This window comes from Dunckerocampus dactyliophorus, chromosome 16 (genome assembly GCF_027744805.1).
Source record: "Dunckerocampus dactyliophorus isolate RoL2022-P2 chromosome 16, RoL_Ddac_1.1, whole genome shotgun sequence".
In the NCBI taxonomy this organism is placed as follows: domain Eukaryota; kingdom Metazoa; phylum Chordata; class Actinopteri; order Syngnathiformes; family Syngnathidae; genus Dunckerocampus; species Dunckerocampus dactyliophorus.
This window is the reverse complement of record NC_072834.1, coordinates 19,740,790-19,765,451: the sequence shown is the minus strand read 5'-3', so window position 1 is coordinate 19,765,451 and position 24,662 is coordinate 19,740,790. Positions and strand designations below refer to the sequence as shown.

The window sequence follows — 24,662 nt, the reverse complement described above, 5'->3', positions numbered from 1 at the left end:
TAGCCTCCTGGAAACACTCACATCACGCATGCCTAAACCAATTTTTGAAGTGATTAACAAGAACAACAAGAAATAAGTCCTACTGAGAAAATTTGTTGTTCCTGTTTGGAGAGTTTTTTGTTATTTTTTGAGCAATGGTCTTAAACTTTTGATCAGCTGATAAACAGCCTATTTCAGTTTGTTTTCAATAAATTACTTTTTCAAAGTGCTTTTTGTCTCACTCCCCCTTCTTGCTTTTGCATCTTGTAGCTCTACTTAAAACCTCATTAAGATCCAAATGTGTAAAACGCAAATTCTAGCCATTTTCCAACTGGTCTTAAGATTTTCATCAGGAGTGTATGTGTTTCGTCCTTTATGCGTTACTACTGTGACGTTAGGTTAGGTAAGTATCCAGTCTTGTGTTATTGCAAAAAAAGCGACATTCGCCCAGTTTGTCCCTCCTCGCTCTCCGTCAAAAGGCCCACGCCTCATTCTGATGACTCCGCCCTTTTCTCGGTCTCTCCGGTTTTGTACTGTCCACGCCGAGGCGGCTTTCTTCACACAACAGAGGCAGACTAACGCAAAATGGCCCTCCACGTTCCCAAAGCACCGGGCTTTGCCCAGATGTTGAAGGATGGCGCCAAGGTGAGGTTAAAGCCTGGTGTTACGTGGGATTTACTCCACAACTTGTGGCTAATTATGAAGTAGCGTGCTAGCTAGCTTGCTTTAGCTGCTTAGTTAGCGCGTCCATTCACATGCCAGAGAGTTCTGGAAGGTAGCATGGCTGCTACTATCCTCCGCACCTGGGCGGGTTGGGGTAGTCTCCGTTCTTTCTCTGTCCGTTTTGTAAAATATATTTTAATTATTTAGATATAACGGCTATATAGTGCCATGACTTGGAGGCTAATGTGATGTTTCAGCTAGCGTGCGTGTGCTAGTGTGATGTCTTAGCTTGTTTGTAGCTGTCGTTCACCTCACACTTTTGTTTTAGTAGACACTCGTTCATCTTGTATAAAACTAGAATTTACAAAATCCCTTTGTGGAACAGTAATTTACCATTCGCTACCCAATAAAGCGTTCAATGGTTGTAGTCGGAAGTATTGGGACATCTGTCCCCCAGCAGTAGTCCTTTAATAATAAATAATAATAATAATAATGGTGTCTTCTTTTCCAGCACTACTCGGGTCTTGAAGAGGCAGTCTTTCGCAACATCAGAGCTTGCAAGGAACTTTCTCAGACAACACGCACAGCTTACGGGCCCAATGGTAATCTTAAGTAATACGCTGTATTTGCTTATACCAGGAAGATCACCAGCTGACTTTCTGTAATGTTGTCTTCCTATTTGCAGGCATGAATAAAATGGTCATCAACCACTTGGAGAAACTGTTTGTCACTAATGATGCTGCCACCATCCTCAGAGAACTGGAAGTGCGCAGCATCCCGGTGTCATAAATGATTGCCATTGATGTCCAGCTGCTCGTGATTGATTGAGTTGCATGTCTTGTGTTAGGTGCAGCATCCAGCGGCCAAAATGATCGTCATGGCATCCCACATGCAAGAGCAGGAGGTGGGGGATGGGACCAACTTTGTGCTGGTGTTTGCCGGCGCTCTGCTGGAGGTGGCGGAGGAGCTCCTCAGGATGGGGCTTTCCGTGTCAGAGGTACGCAATAATAAACCTGCCTGGCGAAGCAAATGTGTTCCCCCTTCCAAAGAAATGACGAGCTGTGTGGCTATAGGTCATTGAAGGATACGAGAAGGCCTGCAAGAAGGCTCTGGAGATCCTTCCCGACTGCGTGTGTTCTAAAGCCAAGAACCTCCACGACATGAAAGAAGCCACGGCGTTGATCCGCACAGCCGTCATGAGCAAGCAGTACGGTAACGAGGACTTCCTCTCTAACCTCATCGCGCAGGCTTGTGGTGAGTGAAACACGCAGTTCTCCTTTGTCATTTGGACGTACAGTCTTCTGATATTCTTCCTTTTGGGCTTTAGTGTCCATCTTCCCAGAGTCTGGCAATTTTAATGTCGATAACGTCAGAGTCTGCAAGATTTTGGTGAGTATCCTCAAATGACTGGGTCAGTGCTGTTTGGCCTCTTTCAGAGTTAATGTTTAGTGTTTTGTTTTGTTTAGGGTTGTGGAGTGACAGCGTCCTCCATGCTGCATGGTATGGTGTTCAAAAAGGAGGCAGAGGGAGACATCACCTCGGTTAAAGACGCCAAGATTGCTGTTTTCTCCTGCCCCTTTGACTGCATGGTCACAGAGACTAAGGTGAGCAAGGCCGGAGATGTACACCCTATAAGGGCGCATTCGTACTAGGCCTGGGTCCGCTTCACACGTAACGTATGAAATGTTTGCCCGCTTCCCCTTCTCTGGAAGCGACTTGCCACAAATACATTTGGATGAGCACAAATAGATTTGGCATTACCTGGGTTCGAATGGTTTTCGATATAAATGTGTCGGTGTAACTTTTGCGTCTCATCACACATACCGGTAGTGCGTTCAAGGACCGCCCGACAAAGTGTGGAATCTTAATGCTTGACGAAAAACGTAAATTAAACAAAGGGGCTATCCACATGGAAATGTTTTCAGGTCAAACCGGCAAAGTATCTCATCCACACGGAAATGGTGTTCTGGGTACCCTGAAACTGTTTTTGTTGTTGTTGTTGTTGTTTTTGTTTGTTTTTTGTTTAAAGCGGCTTCCAGAGTGAGAAAATGTGAAAATGCCAGCTTGTTTTCATGTCGACAGACGAATCACTGTTTTACAGAAATGATGTGACGTCACCCATCACATGACCAGAAGTGAGCTTTGATGACAAGTAGGGATAGGTAGAGGCCTTGTGAAGTGTTGGCACATTAACCAAGCTGTATGGATACTGTGTCGAATTGTTGCTCAACACTGACACCTGCTGGATCTTAGAGGGTGCGCATCGCTGCCATGACACATCACTCTCACACGCACACTCACTATAATATCACATTTCCAGTTTGTGGTGCTGTCCTCTGATAGTATAGTGGTACGTATTGCGTCCATGGAAGGCGGAAGGTGCGAGTGTCCGATCCTGACACTGGACACCGTGTTTGAACCATAACGTGCAAAAAACATGTCCCAGTTCACCCCTAGTCGAGAGACTCAACTAACATATTGAGTCAATGACCTACTGTATACAATAATATTGAAATGAATGCATTATTTTATATCTTTATCAAAGTTTAAAATAGCTTTCTTATCTTTTAAAAAATATACAGTCTATTAATAATGAACGTGAACGTGGTGCTTTAAAAAAAAAAATTATTTAGTATGACAATTCAGTAAAACACATAGGACATTTAACCTGCGGAAAATAAAAAAAATATTTTCAACTAAGAGTCACTGAAATACAGATGAATTCCATCAGGTCAGAGGAGATGAACTGTTTCAGAGGAACAGGATTAAATAAAACCAAATGGCTTATTTGCCAATATAAGATCAACATGGTCCCACACCGTGAAAATCTTTCTTTTATTTCAGTCTCCATGTTTTTATTAAAGCGATAGACGCACCGACATGGGGTTCCACTCGACACATGCGCCGACATTTCGATGTTCTCGGACCCATCACTAATGACAAGACAACATAATATCTGAATATTTCGTCTGACATGACTCTCCCAAGTCAATGTTCTCCTGATGTTTTGTTGTCTTAGGCCCTGTCCACACAGGAATGCTCCTGAGATTTGTATTTATTTTTTTATTTATTTTTTATTTTTTGGCTGGTTGGAAAAAAATTAGTAAATGGTTGCATCCAGACGGGAACGCATACTGAACTATCCTTTTAAGGTAACTGGCCTAGTAAAATTATAACTTTGTCCCCAACCTAATTTTGCAGAACTGACAACTTTGTTTTGTTTCTAATATTACAACTTTTTCCTTCATAGTTCAACTTTCTGATACTAAAATGACATTATTTTTTCACATATTATTACGAGGAAAATTGCAACTTTTTTCTTGTTAGAACACAACTTAATTTATTTTTGTAACTTTATTTTTAGAAAATTAAAAATGTTTTTGTCATTTCTGCTGCGTTTTATTTTCCAACTTTCAATTTTCTTATAACTTTATTCCCATAATATTTTGACTTTATTCTCCTATAAATAGACCTTTTTCCCAAAATTGCAACTTTATTTGTTTTTGTTTCTCATTTATATATTCTCATTGTATGGTGATTTCTTTCTTAATATTTAGAATTTTTTTCTTGTAAAATTCATGGTGTTTGTTGTTATTTTTTTTAATAAAGTGAAATCACATTTTTGCTATGTATCACGGACCAATTAAAAAAAAACAGCCAATGTTTGGACACCTCTGCCATAAGAAATCATGGGAACTAGACGTCATGTGTACCAGGGTAGAGCTATCACTACACTATCTTAAAGCCTTTATCAACTCTACAGGCAAAGTTCTGACTCGCTTATGTCATACAAGTGCAAAAAGAGGTTAACCGCCTGCCATATTTCAACATAGGGCACAGTGCTGATCAACAACGCACAGGAGCTGATGGACTTCAGCAAGGGAGAGGAGGACATGATGGAGACGCAGGTGAAAGCCATCAAGGAGGCGGGTGCCAACGTGGTGGTCACGGGGGGCAAAGTGGCCGACATGGCGCTGCACTACGCCAACAAGTACAAGCTCATGGTGGTCAGGTAGCAACGCTGCCCTCTAGTGGGGCACATCTTATATTTATATGGAAAGTGTTTTGCAGCATATGTATTTTTGTGAACATTTTATTGAAAATCAAAGCAGTTTCCACCCAAAAATAAGTGTAAATGTTTAGTAATTAAGTTGTAACAGATTGGCGATTGCTGTAGTTAAAGGGTTAGTTGCGATTTTTTTCACATTAAGTTGTATGACATCCCCATCATCAGTGTACTACACCAACAGATCGATAATACAGTATTAATACAGTATTAATATAGCGAGTCAGGCAATATTTAGAAGCTTTTTTTTTTGTGCTTTCTCCTTTTGCACTCCTTCAGGCTGAACTCCAAGTGGGACCTGAGGAGGTTATGCAAGACGGTGGGAGCTGTAGCTCTGCCCAGATTGGTGAGCGTCCATCGTTTGCTTTTTGTCTATTTCAGGGGTGTCCAAAGGTTTTTCAGTGAGGGCCGCATAGTAAAAAATGAAAGGATGCAACTTTGTCACTTTGATATTTTGTAAAGCAACACATGTAGATATGCTAAGAAGTTACACATATTTCATTTTGCTTTTTTTTTCAAATATTTCAAATTGCATAATCAGAAATTGTTTTTGAAATGTAACTTTATTCCCGTAATATTTTGACTCTTATTTCCATATTCTAACTTTCTCCTCAACCTAATTTTCCACAAATGTCAACTTTTTTTGTTTCCCATAAGATTGACTTTATAAAAAAATTATTTTTTCTTTATTATTTCAACTCTATGCTGCTAAAATTACATTATTTTTCCACATATTGCAAATGTATTCTCGTGAAATTGCGACTTTTTTTCTTTAGAATACAACTTTTTCTATTTTGACTTTGTCATTAAAATCTGAGATTTTTTTCTGCTGTTTTTTTGTTTAACTATTTCAACTTTTTTCTTGTAAATATTCTTCTCGTAATAGGTTGATGGTGTACAGTAGTGGGACTCTTCAACTGGCAAAAAACACCAGATTTTTTGTTTAATATTTCAACTCTTTTTCCGCAACCCATTTTTCCAAAATTACTAGTTCATTCTTTTTGTTTCTCAGAATTACAACCTTTTTTTTATATACATATTTTCTTCTTTAATATTTAAACTCTGTGCTACTAAATTGACATTTTTCCTCATATTACGACTTTATTCTCACTTTTTAATGAGAATAAGACATTTTCCTCTTAATATTTAGACTTTATTCTCGTAACATAACTTTTTCCGCAACCTCATTTTCCAAAACTGACAACTTTATTGGTGTTCTCATAATATTACGACTTTAAAAATACATAAAAAACAATTTCTGTAATATTTAAACTATTTGCTACTAAAATGACAGTTTTCCTTTTATTACGAGTTTATTGTTGTGAAATTGACTTTGACACACTTTGGACACCCTGGTGTATTTGATTCCAAGCGTCACACTTTGATCCACTCTTAATTGCACACAACAGACCGCACCCACCCCTGAGGAAATGGGTCACTGTGACAGCGTTTACCTGACAGAGGTGGGAGACACTCAGGTGGTGGTCTTCAAACACGGTGCGTCTTCTCTTCTGCCACCGCCTTCTACGTTGGCTGGATGTGCCTGCTGCTGAACTCTTTTTGTTTGTTGTCCGATCAGAGAAGGAAGACGGTGCCATCTCCACCGTGGTGATCCGAGGCTCCACTGACAATCTGATGGACGACATTGAGCGAGCCATCGACGACGGAGTCAACACCTTCAAGGTCCTCGTCAGGGTGAGTCGGACACTTCAGCTGTCATTTGAAGGAACGAGCATCACGCGATTTCTTCTTCGCTTCTTCGCTGTTTCCAGGACAACCGTCTGGTACCTGGAGCAGGAGCCACTGAGATGGAGCTGGCCAAGCAGATCACCTCGTTTGGAGAGGTGGGCACATTTATTTGGAACCAAGTCCTGATCATTCTTCTTCACAAGCTCTTTTTTTTGTTTGTTTGTTTTAAATCCATCTCCTCAGACCTGTCCAGGTCTGGAGCAGTACGCCATCAAAAAGTTTGCAGAGGCCTTTGAGGCGTTGCCGCGCGCCCTGGCTGAGAACTCTGGCGTGAAGGCCAACGAGCTAATATCCAAAATGTACTCTGCACATCACGAGGGGAACAAGAATGTCGGCTTTGATATCGAGGTGCGTGTATCACCAGCAGGCACCTGCACAGTATAAAAGATCCAAAGATGGTACGACTGCGTTTACGTCACGAGTGTGTCTGCTGACTTGCGTTTTCTTTTTTTTTTTTTTTTGTAGGGAGACGGCCCGTCTGTGAAGGATGTAGTTGAGGCCGGCATTCTGGATCCCTACCTGGTCAAGCACTGGGGCATCAAACTGGCCACCAACGCCGCCATCACGGTACTACGAGTGGACCAGGTGTGTGCCTTACCTCAATCTACAGCTGATATTTCATATGTATGCTTAAGAAATTTGACGGCCGTCCTGTCAAACATGCCCAAATCCTTGCGGACGGGAACATCCCGGCGAGGTTTTTGCTAGTTGACATCAGCGTGTGTGTACGTGTGCGATCCAGATCATCATGGCTAAGGCCGCAGGGGGACCCAAGGCTCCCAAGCAGAGGGGCCACTGGGACAAGGACGATTGGGACGAGGAGCCTGATAAGTTTGAAACTCACCACTAGAGGGCGCACACATGCGATCAGTAGGTTCTGGAATGTGCGTGTGATTTGCCTGGGGGAGGGGGACACCCAAAATCCGCACAGGTCTACTCCCTCTCCGCTCACGGGACACTGACGTGTGTGAAATGTTTATTTTCTTGCTTGTCACTACTAACACCTTGACAAGTAAATATTAGAATATTTACTATAATTAATTACTATAATTACTATAATTTTGTGGGTTGGGGAAGGTAAGGCAGGTCACACCAAAAGTTTGGACACCTCTGTGTTACACAATGTATGAATAATACTGTATCATGGTGTGATTGCATGCTGCATGCTCATTTAATGCAGTGTGTCGCATGTAACCAGCAGAGTTTTAGGAAGGTCACATTACATGTGCTACATCCGTGTGCCTTTGCAGCACTAAGGTGCCGTATGTGCTCATGAATACTTGAAACACCTCATCTGGCTTTCTTTTCTTACTCTGGATTGATTTCATAGTGTCCACTATTGAAGGAAATGTTGGCCACAGTGAGACTTTTCAAATTACTGAGCGAAAAAAGACTTAACATGCTCGGTTGTCCTTAAAGGCACACATCTGACTCCGCTTGCTCTCCTTTCAGATCATCATGGCCAAACCGGCAGGAGGACCCAAACCTCCACAGGGCAAGAAAGACTTTGATGAAGACGACTGAGTGTTCATCATTTACACACAGACCCTACTCTTTGGGGTTTTTTCTTCTTGTTTATTTAATGCGCTGCAATTTGGTTTATTTTGTAGAAGGTCCTCACGGCAACGGCAGTGGTGAAGACAATGTGTATGGATGGCACTGATGGCTTTTTATGTTCTTCCTCCCAAATAAACAGCACTTACACTGTCAAGTCATATTTTTTATTGGATAGTAGCCCTGTTAGCCTTGGTTGTGTTAGTGCAGGGGTGTCCAAACCTTTTTCCAGCGAGGGCCACATAGTGGAAAAATGAAAGGATGCAACATTTTGCCACTTTGATATTTTCTAAAGCAACACATGTAGATATGCTAAGAACTTACATATTTCAAGAAAAAATTCCATCTCAGCTTTGTCATATAGGTGCAATATCCATCCATCTTCTTCCGCTTATCCAAGGTTGGGTCGTAGGGGCAGCAGCCCAGTCTTCTCTCCCCGGCTACTTCATCCAGCTCCTCCCAGCTGATCCTGAGGCGTTCCCAGGCCAGTTGAGGGACATAGTCTCTCCAATGTGTCCTGGGTCTTCCCCGGGGCCTCCTACCGGTCAGACATGCTCTGAAGAACACCACCACCACCACCACCACACACACACACACAGGGAGGTGTCCGGGAGGCATCCTGACCAGATGCCCGAGCCACCTCATCTGGCTCCTCTCAGTGAGGAGGAACAGCGGTTGTACTCCAAATTTTTCCCTGATTACAGTGCTTCTCACATTATCTCTAAGGGAGGGCCCAGCCACCCTACGGAGAAAATTCATTTCGGCTGCTTGTACCTGCGATCTTGTCCTTTCGATCACTACCCAAAGCTCATGACCATATGTGACAGTAGGAACGTACATCAATGGACCGATGCAGAGACCACATCACTGCAGCCAGCGCATCAATCCACCTGTCAATCTCTGGTTCCATCCTTCCCACACTCATGAACAAGACGCTGAGATACTTAAACTCCACTAGGGGCAGGATCTCGTCCCCGACCCGGAGATGGCACCCCACCCTTTTCTGGGTGAGAACCATGGAATCGGACTTGGAGGTGCTGATTGTCATCCTAGCCGCTTCACAGGTGCTGCGAAACGATCCAGTGAGAGTTGAAGGTCACGGCCCGATGAAGCCAGCAGGACCACATCATCTGCAAAAAGCAGATAGCCAATGATGCAGCCACCAAACCAAACTCTGTTCTAGGCTGTGTCTAGAAACTTTGTACATAAAAGTAATGAACAGAATTGGTGACAAAATGCAGCCCTGGCAGAGCCCAACCCTCACTGAAAACGAGTCTGACTTATTGCAATGTGGACCAAACTCTGACAGCAAACTCCCATGCACCCTCAAGGACCCTGCCAAGAAAGCAGAGTTGACACTGTCATATTTTCATCCGGGTCTGGGTCACGGGGGCAGCAGTCTCGGTAGGGAAGCCCAGATTTCCCAGTCCCCGCCAGCTCCACCGGGAGGATACCAAGACGTTCCCAGGCCAGCTGTGAGACATAATCCCTCCAGCGTGTCCTAGGTCTGCCCTGGGCCCGAGCCACCTCAACTGGCTCCTCCATGTGAAGGAGCAGCAGCTATACTCTGAACGACTCCCGGATGACTGAGCTCCTCACCCTTACCTCTTAGGGTGAGTCCAACCACCCTACGGAGAACACTAATTTCAGCCGCTTGTATTCACGATCTCGTTCTTTCGCTCATGACCATAGGTGAGGGTGGGGACGTAGATCAACTGGTAAATTGAGAGCTTTGCCTTCCCGCTCAACTCTCTTCACCATGACAGTCCGGTACGCCGACTGCATTACTGCAGACGCTGCAGCGATCCGCCTATTGACCTCACGCTGCAACCTTCCCTCACTCGTGAACAAGACCCCAAGATACAGTACTTGAGCTCCTCCACCTGGGGCAGGACCTCCTAACCCAGAGGGAGCAATCCACCCTTTTCCGACTGAGAACCATGGCCTTGGATTAGGAGGGGCTGAGTCTCATCCCAGAAGCTTCACACTCAGATGCAAACCGCCCCAGTAAATGCTGAAAGTCACTGTCTTCTTGTGAACTTTTTTTTTCTCCCAATTCTGACTTAATTTCATATGTTGGCTTTTTTTTCACGATATTAGTTTTTTTCCTAACCTAATTTTCCAAAAAATATATTTGTTTTAATTCTCATGTTACAAATTTTTTTTAAATGTCTTTTTCTATAGATTTCAGGTATATACTGTAATATCATGAGATACTCAGGAGACGAGCTCATACACGAGATTGGGTCAATGAGAACAAGATGAGATTTTAACATTACTTTTAAGAAAAGTTCAATGAAAAAATAGAAACTATATGCAAATATTGCAATCTACTAATTTATGTGCCACTACATTACACTCTGTGTGTATGCTCGCAGCCCCACTGCAACCAAGAAACTGTATGACTAACAAAAGGGCTCACTCTGTTCATGCTGTTGCTCTATGGAACAAACACGTCAAGGTGCTGAAACCAATGCACAGAGTGAAACCTCTTTCTGCCTGTTTGGAGCAAGAGATGAGGGAAACAGACACATGGCAGTATATTGAGGCTTGCAAAATTGACTTCATTTTCATGAATTGTGTGATTTTATTTATGTATTTATTATCGTCCCAGGCCTAGGGCCCACGTGACAGTTTTTTTCTGAGCGAGAAATCTTGTTTTAATCTCGTGACATCTTGTGACACACCCACTCCGTGATAAATGAATTTCTGCCAAGTGGATTCCTTATTCATAAATATTAGAATAATATTTTGGTACCGTTTGACCTTCTAAATACCCTTTTTAACATTATTAGAGTCCTCTAGACATGAAATAACACCACTTGAGTCACCTTTACACTCATTACTTTATAGTTGACATAACAAAAAATAAACCATTTAAGACATAAGTGCTCGTATTTTACTGTCAAGTAGTTCTCACCATTACTCCTCAATGAGGAGAGAGATGAAGAAAACATGCACGCATGCACATGGCAATATAATGAGGCTGGCAATATTATCAAGTTACTTTTCCTTTACTGTGTGATAAATTAATTTATTATCGTCCTAGGCCAAGTGCCACGAGCCTTTATTGTGAATGAGCTCGCGAGAGCATGTGACACCCATGATAGGTTACTAAAATTTTTCTCATACTATGTAATTCTCGGGAAATTCCGACTATTTCTTGATGGATTACAAGTTTTTTCACTTAACATATTACCTTTATTCTTGTAAAATTACTGCTGATTAAATATATGTTTAGTTTTCTTGTTAAATTATATTTTTAGAATGTGCAGCGGGCTGATAAAACAGTCGAGAGCCTTGAATGGCCCCAGGCCGCACTTTCGACACCAATGTTTTCGCGTCTCATTCTGTTTGAAGCCTTCGGGCTTTTTCTCATTGTTCGCATTGAGGCAGCGGGAATTATTCATGTATTGGTTTATTTTTAGAAGCAGAGAAATCCTTCGAAAAGTCACGTAAGGCTGGCTTTCATCCGAAAAGCATGCATTATTTGCAGCGTTCTTGTCAATAATGTATCCCTGTAGGATTTGAAATCGTTGTGGAGTTAATAGAAATCGACACTTAAACTGTGAAGCGTTCACATCCGCTGTCCTAATTTGGAACCGCGGTAGGCGGGGTTTAAAACAGGACCCCCAACATCTGCACTCCCATTGGCTGGCGACAATGTGGGCGGCTGTGTGGTGACGTCACGCGCACCCGGGATTAACCTGTTTTTTTAATGTCGCCGCATCCATCCTATATTGTAGCCGATCGCGCTGTTGGGAGTGGATTAGCGCTATGAAGTGACGTTTGGACCTCGGCGAGCCTTACGTAACTTTACGTCGCCTGGAGAAGGTTCTGGAAGCGCGCGACGCGGTGTACGGATGAGGCGCGTGTCCTGTCACGCAGATGGGGGCCGACGGCAGCAAGAAGGTAAATTGCGGAGGGGACATTTGGGGAAGGTCTTCGCGGGTGTGTGGCACCTTTAGTGGCTTTCGGTACGTCTTTATCATCATAAGTACCTGTTAACGTGTTCCATCTTGGTAGAAAAGTGCTGTCTACTACTTTGAAGGTATGTTTCCGGTACTGGCATCGATCAGCCAATCAGAATCTGTCCTTCTTCCTCACGGAAGTGCCATTAATAGCAATAGTTTCTGCTATGTGACTATAAGAGGCGTAATAATGTCATCCACCACGGTCCGTTACACACATGTTGTTGCAGCACATCTGTTGTGTGGCCTCCAGGCATGTAAAGGACGCTTATATTATGCACACACACACATATACTATATATATATATATATATATATATATTAACTGACCTCTTTATTAAGTACAGTAGTGTGCTTTACGTCATACTGTGAGCTGCTTAAACCGCAACAATAAACATGTGTGATACCTGAGTGATACCTCCAATCAAAACAAGGTTTGATACAGCTCTTGCACCTAATGAAATGACTAAAAATTAATCTCCACCAGCGGCCCGCTGACGCTCGGGAGGACGAACACCTGCCGTCGGGATGGCGTGGCTTCCTGTCCAGCGTGGGTCTGTCACTCCCCGCCACCATCTGCCGCCTGGCCCCACCCGCCCTGCGCCTAGGTCGACGGCGAATGCTTCAAGCCAAGGCGCCCGACATCCCCGAGCACGTGCTGAGGTTGGCCGGGGTCGGCCCGGACAAACTGCGGGCTGAGTGGAGCCTGCCGGGATTCGTCGCCATGTTCCTGCCCGAGTTCCCCCACAGGGCTGTGCCTGGACAGGAACACTTTCAGGTATTCAGGTACCTCTCACCTCACATTCTTGGCTGGTGTTCCACCTCCTCCTCCTCACCGTTCCTCACTCTGTCAGGTGTTGGGTTACATCGCCAAAGGTTCTTTTGGACCCATTCTGAAGGTGAAGGACAAAACCAAACAAAAGACGTATGCTGTCAAGGTGGGTCTCACATGCCATACTGCATGGAAATAGTCTTAATCCAAGGACGGCCATTTGCGGCACACGGCACATTCTAAAAACATAATTTAACTAGCAAAGTTGCAAAACAGCAAAAATTGAAAAATATTTGACAAGAATTAAAGTCAAAATATTAAGAGAAAAAACTAAAACTTTTAGAAAAATACCATCATTTTAGGAGGACAAAGTTGCAATTTTAAAGAACAAAGAACCTATTTTTTTAAGTCGTAATATGGTGAAAAACAAACAACAATAAATAAAGTCGTAATTTTTTTTAAAAGCAGGTTGCAGAAATAATATAATAAACATTATAATAAAGTTATAATGTTATGACAATAAAGTCAAAATATTGTGGGAGCAAATTCATAACTACAAGAAGAAATGTACAAGAAAAAAGTGTAAATAGTTACAAAAAATTTAAAAACAACAGCAGAAATGGAAAAAACAGCTGTGACTTTACAAGAATAAAGTTGTGTTCTAATGAAAAAAAAGTCGCAATTTTACCAGAATAAACGCGCACTATTATGAGGAAGAATAATGTCATTTTAGTAGCATTGACTTGAAACATTAAAGAAAAAATAAAAAAAATGTAAAAGTCGTAATATTATCAGAAACAACCAAAACGAAATAAAGTTGTCATTTTTGGAAAATGAGGTTGGGTTATAATATTATGGGAATAAAGTCAAAACATTACAAGAAGAAAATGTACAAAGATTATTTAAGAGGAAAGTTGAAATATTTGTTTAGTTAAAAAACACAACAGCAGAAATTTGATATTAAATGTGATTTTGTGAGAATAAAGTCAAAATATTACAAGACAAAAGTCGTGCCCTAATGCAACCCAACCTTTTTTGACCCACGGACCGGCTTGTGTTCCCACAAATTCCCGCAGACCGGGGGGGTTCGTTCGTACATTATAGCGATCTAATTTATCTTATTTATTATGTATTGTGTAAAACTAAGACATGAATAACATCAAATTAAAAGCACAAAATGAATGCCGACCCACCATCCACCAGTTCAAGTTCCAGCCAAGTTTTTCCAGAGAGATTATTACATGGCTGTTTGACGTGTGTGCTAAAAGGCAGTGCGCTAGCATGAATGAACTTGAGACAAATGTGCACATTAGCACTCAATAAGTCATCAAAACTTACCTTTATGCATTCCCACATAGTATCAGCATTTGACACCAAATATGAGGTGAAAGAAAAATGGTAAAAATACAGTAGTAGTCTATCTGTGCAGCATGAGATAAAGTTAGCACACGCACAATGGACATGCGTGAGACGGATGTAACAGAGAGAATCTGGCCACTTTTCAAAATAAAACATAAAAAAATGAAATAATGGAAATTATTTTTTCTTTCTGTGCGGCCCGGTACCAAATGACCCACGTCCCGGGGGTTGGGGACCACTGTTCTAATGACAAAAAAGTCACAATTTTACGAGAATAAACATTTTAGTAACGTGAAGTTGAAATATTAAACAAAAAAGTTTAAAAGTTGTAATTTTATGAGAAACAAACAACACAAAATAAAGTTGTAGTCTTTGGAAATTGAGGTTATAATATGGGAATAAAGTCATAATGTTACAAGAAGAAAATTCCAAAGATTACAAAGATTAAATTGGGGAAAAAAGAGAAATGTTGATATAATAATAGGCTTTTTCACCTATAAATATAGTAATCCCTCATTAATGGCGGTTAATTGGTCCCAGACACGGCTGCGGTTAATTATTTTCTGCGAAGTAGGATTCAATATTAATAAACTGATAGAAATAGAAAACCAGGGCGGCATGGTTAGCATGTTGGCCACACAGTCAGGAGATCGGGAAGACCTGGTTTTCGAATCTCCGTTAGGCATCTCTGTGTGGCGTTTGCATGTTCTCCCCGTGCGTGCGTGGGTTTTCTCCGGGTACTCCAGTTTCCTCCTACATTCCAAAAAAACAGGTTAATTGGAGGCTCTAAATTGTCCATTGGTATGAATGTGTTTGTCTATATGTGCTCTGCGATTGGCTGGCGAACAGTCCAGGTGTACCCCGCCTCTCGCCCAAAGGCAGCTGGGATAGGCTCCAGCATACCCCCGCGGCCCTAATGAGGATAAGAGGCATAGAAAATGGATGGATGAATGGAGCATAGGAAACCTGTATATGACTTTCTAAATCAGATTTGTAACATTATTAGAGCCCTGTAGACATGAAATAACACCCCTATAGTAACCTTTACACCCCAATTACTCAATATAGTAGACATAATCAGAGGAAATAAGCCATTAAAGACATAAATAAGACTCACGCTCGTGTGTTTCAATAAATATCTTCCGGACGTGCGGACAGAAGTGACATCAGGGATTCAGAGTCAGAGTTAGCTGCAGTCCATCTTATTATGATAATGATGATGATGACTATTATTATTATTATTATGTTTTTATTGTGCCTGTTGTGAGATAAATAATTACAAAATAATAAAATCCTGTCGGCGATCGTCTGGTGCGTGTTACTAGTGACACCTAGTGGCCAGTGTGCACAGTTCCTCAACGTCTTGTGTTGCCTTAAACTGTATTTGTGCTTAATTTAGTCCAAGAATATGTCGTATTTGCTTAAATATATATTTTTTTGGACTCATAGTAGGCTGTAGTCAACCACGAAACAGCGATCATTCATGAATTAATTTTTGAAAGCCCGCGTAAGAGTGAAGGAGCGATGTTGGAACCGTGATGGAGCGAGGGACGACTGTTTATACAGTAACTTGTTAGCATCGAAATGTGTTGCTTTCCAAAATACCAAAGTTCACCACTGTTAGTAGCACATGAATGATGAAGGGCGAGCTCATGATGTCATTGTGCTGCTTGGCCGACAGGTGATACCGAAATCTGAGATCCTCAGACTGGGCGTCTTGGAGCAGTCCAAAGAGGAGGTCATAGTTCAGGTGTGTTGGCCTCAACCACACTCTAACAAGATGTACACCGTGTTCCACAAATGTGACGACTCTATATAACAAACTCATTTTTTTCACTTTAATAATAATTGGGAGTGCCTGAGAAAGCGTAAAGGAAAACCACAGCTCTCTTTGTTGGTCATTGATTAAAAAGCATGCAGAGCTACTTCAAGCTGCTGGATGCTGACCACCCGTGGCACTTCAAATGCAGCTACTGCCATCTTGTGTTGTTAATAGAAACTACATCAGGAGGTTGTCTACAGCCACAGCTGTTAATGCCAGCAACTGAGCGGTTAATTTAATAGAGGTGTTAATTGGACTTTTTTTTTTTTGTTGGTGTTTTTTTTTTTTTTTTTTTTTTTTTTTTTTTAATTGAATGAATTGAATTTGCCCGCAGCGTCAGATTCATCACCCATTTGTCCATGACCTCCAGGACTGTTGGCAGACACAGCGCCACCTCTACATTAGTGAGTCACGACGGAGACCCCCAACCCCAGCCGCCAGCCCCACCCCCGCCCCCTTCACTATACAGTAATCCCTCGTTTATGGCGGTTAACTGGGTCCAGAACCGACCATGATACGTGAATTTCTGCAAGTAGGATTCCTTCTTTTTAAATGGAATATTTAGGCAGTTAGAGCATGAAAAACCTGTTTACCACCTTCTAAGTACACTTTTTAAACTTAATCAGAGCCCTCTAGACACATTTACTCTCTTATTACCCAATATAGTACACATAGTAAGAGAAAATAAGACACAATATAGACTCACACACGTTAGCATTGAGAGAGTGTGTTGTAACACACAGTACTTCCTGTGGTGGTTATTGTCTGATCAGTGTAACAGTGTAGAACACTACATAACGTGTCTTTCAATGCCTTATATTTGTATTTTACTTCCTTTAGCCCAGCGGTGTCCAAAGGTTTTTCGAGCGAGGGCCACATAGTGAAAAACGAAAGGATAAAACTTCCCGTAATACTTTGAGTTTATTCTCGTAACATTATAACTTTTTCTGCAACCTACTTTTCTACAAATTACAACTTTAGTTGTTGTTTTGTTTGTTTCTCATAATATTATCACGACTTACATAAAAATGTCTTTTTTCTTGAATAATTCAACTTAATGCTACTAAAATGACATTGTTTTTCCTCATAATATTATGTTATTTTTCCTAAAATTCAGACTTTTTCATGTTAGACTACAACTCTTTTCTTTTAACATTTCGACTTTATTCTTGTAAAATTGCTGCTGATTTTTCCATGTTTGCAGTGTTGTTTTTAGATTTCTTGGTCAATTATATTTTTAGAATGTGCCGCCTAAAAAACATCAGCAGGCCGCACTTTGGACACCCCAGATTTAGCCATTCATATGCTTGAAAATGCTTAATTTAGGCAAAAGATATGTTTTTTGGGACTAATAATAGGTCGTATTCAACCACAAAACACCATGATTTGTCAATTAACATTGTTTAGAAAAAATGTGATCGAGTGAATGCGCGAAATTGGAAGACGCGAAGTGGCGAGGGACGACTGTACATGCTCCCGCTTCCAAGCCTGCAAACATTCCTCTCAATTCTTTCACTGCTTCAACGCTCCTGCTCTTCCTCCTCACCCCGAATCATCCAGTGACTCACAAAGTGTGACCTAGTTTGTTTTGCCCTCTGCCCCTCCCCTCTGTGAAAAGAGCACACACTGGCCCCTGTGGGACGTTACAAAACGAGCGCACCCCCGCCTTTATCCCTCCACTGTTGTGCTGAACTGAGGCAATCACATGACATGAACGACGCACACAACATGGAGCGTCACCACAGGAGGCCTGCATCCGCCCTAGTAGCATCCTTTTCTTCTTGTCCTCTCCCGTAGTGTGCGACTACTGCGGCACCGGGGACCTGTACACCTACTGGCAGATGATTGGACACTTTGCAGAGGACACGGTGCGAGTGTTTGCGGCCGAGCTGGGCTGTGCGCTAGGTGAGGAACGCACTCACCGACGCCTCTGCTGGGAGTACTTATATGAGAGACAGAGACACGGTGCAAGAGCTTTATTTTCTTGCAGGGTTTCTTCACGACTTTGGAATCATCCACAGAGATGTGAAGGTAGGACAACATTCTAGTGCCACGTGTACTCATTCATGCGGCATTGTTTTACCATTGGTAGTCATTCATGAAATAATGTTTACATGGTGAACAAATGAAAATAAATACAGAAAAAATGAAATGAACCGTTTTATTATTAAGGGGGAAAAAAATCCACACCTACATGTCCCTGTGTGGAAAAAGTGATTGCCCCCTAAACCTAATAACTGGTTGGGCCACCCTTAGCAGCAACAACTGCAATCAAGTGTTTGTGATAACTTGCAATGAGTCTCTTACAGCGCTGTGGAGGAATTTTGGCAGAATTGTTGTCATTCAGCCACATTGGAGGGTTTTCCAGCATAAAGCGCCGTTTTAAGGTCATGCCACTGCATCTCAATAGGATTCAGGTCAGGACTTGGACTAGGCCACTCCAAAGTCTTCATTTGTTTTTTCTTCAGCCATTCAGCGGTGGACTTGCTGGTGTGTTTTGGATCATTGTCCTGCTGCAGAACCCAAATTGGTCACAAATAGATGGCCGGACATTCTCCTTCAGGATTTTTTGCTGGACAGCAGAATTCATGGTTCCATTTATCACAGCAAGTCTTCCAGGTCCTGAAGCAGCAAAACAGCCCCAAACCATCACACTACCACCACCACATTTTACTGTTGGTATGATGTTCTTTTTCTGAAATGCATCGTTACTTTTATGCCAGATGTAATGAGACACACACCTTCCAAAAAGTTCAACTTTTGCCTCGTTGTACCACAGAGCATTTTCCCAAAGGTCTTGGGGATCATCAAGATGTTTTCTGGTCAAATTGAGGCGACCCTTAACGTTGTTTTTGTTCAGCAGTGGTTTTAGTCTTGGAACTCTGCCATGCAGGCCGTTTTTGCCCAGTGTCTTTCTTATGGTGGAGTCATGAACACTGACCTTAACTGAGGCAGGTAAGGCCTGCATTTTTTTGGATGTTGTTGTGGGGTCTTATGTGACCTTTTGGATGAGTCGTGGCTGCGCTCTTGGGGTCATTTTTGTTAGAAAGTTTCACCACCGTTTCATGTTTTCACCATTTGTGGATAATGGCTCTCACTGTGGTTTGCTGGAGTCCAAAAGCTTTAGAAATTGCTGATAGATTTCAATTAATCTCAGTTAAGTTATGTTTTTAACAGGGGGGCCAATCACTTTTTCACACAGGGACATGTAGGTTTGGATTTTTTCTCCCTTAATAATAAAAAGTTTAATTTAAAAACTGCATTTTGTGTACAGTTGTGTTGTCACTGACTAATAATTCACATTTTTTGATGATCTGAAACATTTAAGTGTGACAAACAAACGAAGACATCAGGAAAGAACACTTTTTCACACAACTGGTTTTATTATCATTTTAATTGTAATAAACAAATAATTGTGATATAATATATAATCAGAAAATATAATAAAATATATTTGTATTGAATTTTAATCAAATGTAATATAATAGTTTTAATATAATTATATTGATTTTTTTTGGGGGGGGGGGTTGTTTTTTGCGCCTCGCTGCCAATTGAGCCCCGCCCTCTTTGTGTTTTAGCTAAACAAAGCTATAATAGCTTTGGCTATAATTATAAGGGACTTTAGTCTGGAAAGTTTCCTCTGAAGGTAATTTTACATGTGACCATGTCTCATGTCCTGGTCTTTCTTCCAGATGGAGAATATCCTGCTGACAGATGATGGTGAGTGAACTCATTTCCCCAACAGAGGGCAGCAGAGTGCTGCTTTGAGAAGGTCCAGAACCTTCCAGAAGACCTCCTGGCAACAGTGCACATCATTCCACTCAACACTCATGGGTGTAAATGGCGGAGATAGGGGAGAGAATGTATAAATATTTGAAGGAGAATGCTGTAATCTGATCACCTGTATCAGAAAGAAGAATAATATGAAAATTATAATGATGCGTTCCAGGTCACCTCCGCCTGGCTGACTTTGGTCTGTCCCGTCGCCTGGAGCGAGGAGGACGAGCTTTTACCATTTGTGGCACCATCCAATACATGGGTGAGGGTATGAATGTTTGATTTGATGAAATGTAAGATGAGTGCATTGCTGTGAGCATGCTCTGTGTGCTCTGCAGCCCCCGAGGTGCTGAGTGGCGGCCCTTACAACCACGCGGCTGATTGGTGGTCACTGGGAATCCTCCTCTTCTCACTGGCTACCGGCAAGGTGACGCCTTGTTGCATGACACAGCAGGTCCAGACTCACAACAACCGAGAATGATAACGCAGCGCTGCATAACAGCATATGATAGCAACACACAGCTATCATGAAAATAGGGTAAATCCAGCAAATGATGAAAATCACAGAGTAATTGACAAGCCCATAAAAATATCTATTTTTAACACACGGCTGCTAGTTTGATGTTCTCTGATTTTGAATCAAAATTGGCACCAAAAGGGACTGTTGTAATTATTAGATTAGATTCAGCTCCACAACCCTCCCCCATTTAAAGGAAAAAGCCCATAATTAGTATCAACTTCACTCTTTGCTGTTTTTATCCCATTTATGCTGGTGTTTTTTTCCCCCAAATATTTCTACTTTCTTCTTCAATAATCTTTGTAAATTGTCTTCTCAGAATATTATGACTTTATTCCCATAATATGTTGCCTTTATTTTTCCCCAACCTAATTTTCCAAAAATGACAACTTTATTTTGTTCTTCATAATATTATAACTTTAAAAAATGGCGTCTTTCTTTAATATTTCTACTCTATGCAACTAAGATTACATCGTTTTTCCACATATATTGTGGTGTTGTTTTTGTAAAATTCTGATTTGTTTCTCATTAGATTACAACTTTTTTTCTCTCAATATTTTGATTGTATTTTTTTATTCACAATATTAAGACTTTTGGGGAAAAAACATATTTTCTCTTTAATATTTTAACTCTATGCTCCTAAAATAACGTTCATTTTCCTCATACAATTATGAGTTTATTCTCATAAAATTAGTAATATTTTTGTTCTAATTAGATAACTTTTTTCTAATATTTTGACTTTATTCTTGTAAAATTACAACTCTTCGTTTTTTTTTCAACTATTTATTTATTGGTTTTTTTATGTTCTTGTAAATTTTTTTCTCATAGTTAGGACTACTGCGCTATAATATTTGGACTTTATTCTCATAACATTATAACTTTTTCTGAAACCTAATTTTTCAAAAATGACAACTTCACTGTATTTGTTGGTTTGTTTGTTTCTCATAATATTACAACTCTAAAAAATGCCTTTTTATTGAACATTTCAACTTTACGTAACTAAAATGACATTATTTTTCCTCATAATATTACGACTTTTTCTTATGAGATAACAAATTTTTTCTCTCAACATTTGACTATGTTCTTGTAAAAAAAAAAAATACTGACGATTTTTTTTTCCCATTTTTGGTGTTGTTTTGTTATTTTGTTTAGTTTTCCTGTTAAGTTATATTTTTACAATGTGTGACGTGGACCCATAAAAAACAACCTCGGGCCGCAGATGGCCCCAAGACTTCAGTTTACCTTAATTACCGCATATTTTGTAAATAAAATATTAGTGACTTAGGTCTTTTTGCTGAGGAAAAAAACGAAATTTTTAAAAAGTAATTTTTTTTTTATATTATTACATTATATTACATGATATGATATATTATATTACTGTATATTACATTATATTACATTACATTACATTATAAATGTAATATTATTTTTAAAAATAATGATTATTTTTATTATTATTCATGAATTTTTTTTTACCATAAATCCACAAATTTGCAGGGTTGCAAATGCTAAATTTCAAATGTGCGAGGATCAGGAGCCCCCCCCTTGTAGCTATCACAGGCATTTAGAGTAATAAAAAAAGGATGATAATCTGGATGATTAATCCATTCTCTCTTCAGTTCCCCGTGCCTCCAGAACCGGACCACTGTGGAATGCTGAGGAGGGTGAGGTCCTTCCCCTACGAGATGCCCCTCAGCCTGAGCCCCCCTTTGGCCATGCTCATCACTGAGGTGCTCTACAAACAATATGATGCTAATATTGCCTCACTGCGGCTCGTGGCATGATAACACATCTTTCTGCTTCTAGCTGCTGTGCAAAACGCCCGCCCGCCGACTTCGGACCCTGGATCGCTTCCAGCGCCAAACCTTCTTCCGCGGGCTGAGTTTTGACCAAAGCCTGCTGCAGCGCCACCCCGTGGAGGTAACTGAACGTGAGCGTGAACGTTTTGGCGAGGGATTTTCCCGTGAAAATGTTCCTTCTCTGTTTGTGCAGGTGATTCTGGAGCTGAGGGAGCGACCGGATCGTGCAGCCAAAGCTCGCAGAGGCCTGACTCTGTCACTGCAGCCGCTCAAAGGCTTCGATTACGACTCGCTGCTCAGCCCGCCGTGCACACCTGACGCGCATCCGGACCAGGACGTACAAATTCAAGCAGCGCTATCATTGCAGTGTGCTCAGCAACAAGGTCCACGCAGGGAGGTGTTTGTGTGATGTAAGCAGGACGGATCAGCTCACTTTGGTATGGTACCAATTTTTTTAAAGTTTTTATTGAAAGAGGACGTGAAGGGGACCAAAACAACACTTTTTGGTACTCTACCTAGTATGAGGGTAGGGCGACGCTAAAGCCACATGTCAAGAAGAAAAATGGCCTCCATTGTTGTCCCCTGTTTACCGTGTGGCCTTCCTCTTCTTTGTTGGCGCCTTACACTGCCGCGACTTCATGCCTCAACACACAAGACACATCAGGATTAACACTTCCAAACCGTACCGAGGTGAGCTGAACTGGACCTGACCGCTTCTGTGGCTTTGGCTGTGTCCCAATTCAGGGTCCCAACCCTTCTGGAGGACCCAGCCTTGCCACCCTTGTTAAATGGGCCGGTCTCACCTGATGGAGACTTCCTGGTTGCGTCACGATGCTTGGTGGCTACATGTCAGCATGACTAACATCCCACATTCCTTCTTTCTGCTCTGTGCCGCCATATTGAAGCGTTTTTTTAGGACTGAGCAGAGAAGCGGAAGATACAGTATCTCATACGGTCCCCACACAGGGAAATGCACAGCAACGTCCAAGCATTCCAAACATTATTACAATTTTTAAAATATTATACGATAAGAAATCATTTATTACAAAAAATAATAATAATCTAAAAGAAAAAGAACATGTACCTTTTAATTCCAACAACTTTCTTCTCGTCATCCCGCTGATGTATTGAAAGACTGGTATCTCAGGTCGGGCTCCGCTGGTAGCCTGGCTAACTTCCTGGTAGCCTGGCTAACATCCTGGTAGCCTGGCCAACATTCTGGTGGCATGGCTAACGTCCTGGTAGCCTGGCCAACGTCCTGGTAGCCTAGCCAACGTCCTTGTGACCTGGCCAATGTCCTGGTTGCCAGGCCAAAGGCCAGCTTCCTGGTTGCCAGGCCAAAGGCCAGCTTCCTGGTTGCCTGGACAACTTCCTGGTTGCCTGGCCAACGTCCTGGTTGCTTGGCTAACACCCTGGTAGCCTGGCCAACTTCCTGGCAGCCTGGCCAACTTCCTGGTAGCCTGGCCAACGCCGTGGTTGCCTGGCCAACTTCCTGGTAGCCTGGCCAACTTCCTTGTGACCTTGCCAACATCCTGGTTTCCTGGCCAAAGACCAACTTCGTGGTAGCCTGCCCAATGTCCTGGTAGCCTGGCCAACTTTCTGGTGGCCTGCCCAACGTCCCGGTGGCCTGGCCAACGTCCTGGTTGCCTGGCCAAAGTCCTGGTGGCCTGAATACCAGCAGTGTTTATGTGATTGCAGCATTTTTCATTTGCAGCATTATCCTGTGTTTTATGGCATGTGTGTGTGTTTTTGGTGTTGGATTATTTCTGTGTTTGGAACATTTGGACGTTGCTGCACGTTCGCCCCTGTCGGCCACCATAGGACATGGTGTTGTGTAAAAGGGATGACTTTATTTATGACAAAGCACTATTTTTATCTACTTGTATTTTTGTTTTGTACTGAGCACAACCTTTTTCTTTGTTTGCCTTTTCACCCCAAAACAGCACCTTTCCATACCTCATGTGTTTGCTGGCTTGTGCAAGAAGAGGAAAGATAACACTATTGTGCTTCTTTTCAGTGACAATGGCAACAGTTATCAACTTGGACACACAAAGAAAGGTCACTCTCGACGAAAACAATACTTCATTTTTTGTCGTTCTTCTGCAAGAACCCCGTTTTGCTGACTGCTTTACTGAGACGTTTACTTTATAATTTTATATAATGTTTATAAAGGCACCCACTACTTCTCTTCCTGTATACGAATAATAATGTGTACATCTTCTACATCCTCCTTTATTTGTCCATCTTTTATCACCAGCGACTCAGGGGAGCATTCAGCAGGTTTTCTTTACTGGCACATAGACCTACACACTATAGATGTACACACAGGGCTTTTTCTAATGCACTTACCTGGTCATCAGAGAACAACATGTCCCAATGTACCCGAATGCCTCACCAGTGATCCTGACTTTGTTTTGTTATGAGGATGCTGCTTTATTGAAGACAAAAATCCTCTTTATACAATTTCTATGAGTATTTTGGCTGCCATGTGATGTTACCTGTCATGTTGTATTTTTGTATCTGCCCGTAGCACCGATGGAACATTAAAGCTGAAATCTTCCTGCACTGCTTTTGGGATTTCTTACATGACTCGACTTTGTGGAACATTTCAACATGTAGGTTGACTGACTAAAC

General features: G+C 41.7%; 2 protein-coding genes across 7 annotated transcripts; both read left to right on the top strand.

Moving 5' to 3' along the window:
• The first annotated feature begins 470 nt into the window (after positions 1 to 470).
• Positions 471 to 8,168, top strand: cct8 (chaperonin containing TCP1, subunit 8 (theta)). 2 transcript variants are annotated; one of them, XM_054756100.1, is made up of 15 exons: positions 471 to 624; positions 1,154 to 1,244; positions 1,328 to 1,407; positions 1,490 to 1,639; positions 1,716 to 1,896; positions 1,970 to 2,031; positions 2,109 to 2,246; positions 4,476 to 4,654; positions 4,988 to 5,054; positions 6,118 to 6,205; positions 6,288 to 6,403; positions 6,481 to 6,552; positions 6,641 to 6,805; positions 6,923 to 7,042; positions 7,910 to 8,168. In XM_054756100.1, exons 1-15 carry the CDS (start codon positions 565 to 567, stop codon positions 7,979 to 7,981), a joined length of 1,641 nt encoding a protein of 546 aa, XP_054612075.1. In that variant the 5' UTR covers positions 471 to 564; the 3' UTR covers positions 7,982 to 8,168. The 2 variants fall into 2 exon arrangements, with proteins under 2 accessions (XP_054612075.1, XP_054612074.1); XM_054756099.1 differs by lacking the exon at positions 7,910 to 8,168 and adding an exon at positions 7,200 to 7,837.
• Positions 8,169 to 11,696: 3,528 nt separating this feature from the next.
• rskrb (ribosomal protein S6 kinase related b) lies at positions 11,697 to 24,593 on the top strand. 5 transcript variants are annotated; one of them, XM_054755008.1, is made up of 13 exons: positions 11,697 to 11,923; positions 12,470 to 12,760; positions 12,837 to 12,920; positions 15,795 to 15,863; positions 16,270 to 16,339; positions 17,733 to 17,840; positions 17,926 to 17,966; positions 19,628 to 19,655; positions 19,885 to 19,974; positions 20,051 to 20,139; positions 21,849 to 21,959; positions 22,036 to 22,149; positions 22,222 to 24,593. In XM_054755008.1, the coding sequence occupies exons 1-13, from the start codon at positions 11,900 to 11,902 to the stop codon at positions 22,435 to 22,437; spliced, it is 1,335 nt and encodes a 444-aa protein (XP_054610983.1). In that variant the 5' UTR covers positions 11,697 to 11,899; the 3' UTR covers positions 22,438 to 24,593. The 5 variants fall into 5 exon arrangements, with proteins under 5 accessions (XP_054610983.1, XP_054610982.1, XP_054610985.1 ...); XM_054755007.1 differs by having other exon boundaries at positions 19,885 to 19,980; XM_054755011.1 differs by lacking the exon at positions 11,697 to 11,923 and adding an exon at positions 11,950 to 12,062 and having other exon boundaries at positions 19,885 to 19,980.
• The last annotated feature ends 69 nt before the right edge of the window (positions 24,594 to 24,662 follow it).

What these genes read in the sequence shown, in the direction of transcription:
- cct8 (XM_054756099.1), top strand. Translation starts at nt 565, where the DNA reads ATGGCCCTCCACGTTCCCAAAGCACCGGGCTTTGCCCAGATGTTGAAG. An exon ending in CACAGCTTACGGGCCCAATG is followed by an intron (nt 1,245 to 1,327) that starts GTAATCTTAAGT and finishes TCCTATTTGCAG; the next exon opens with GCATGAATAAAATGGTCATC. An exon ending in GCATGGTCACAGAGACTAAG is followed by an intron (nt 2,247 to 4,475) that starts GTGAGCAAGGCC and finishes ATTTCAACATAG; the next exon opens with GGCACAGTGCTGATCAACAA.
- rskrb (XM_054755007.1), top strand. Translation starts at nt 11,900, where the DNA reads ATGGGGGCCGACGGCAGCAAGAAG. An exon ending in GGGCCGACGGCAGCAAGAAG is followed by an intron (nt 11,924 to 12,469) that starts GTAAATTGCGGA and finishes AATCTCCACCAG; the next exon opens with CGGCCCGCTGACGCTCGGGA. An exon ending in CATCCAATACATGGGTGAGG is followed by an intron (nt 19,981 to 20,050) that starts GTATGAATGTTT and finishes TGTGCTCTGCAG; the next exon opens with CCCCCGAGGTGCTGAGTGGC.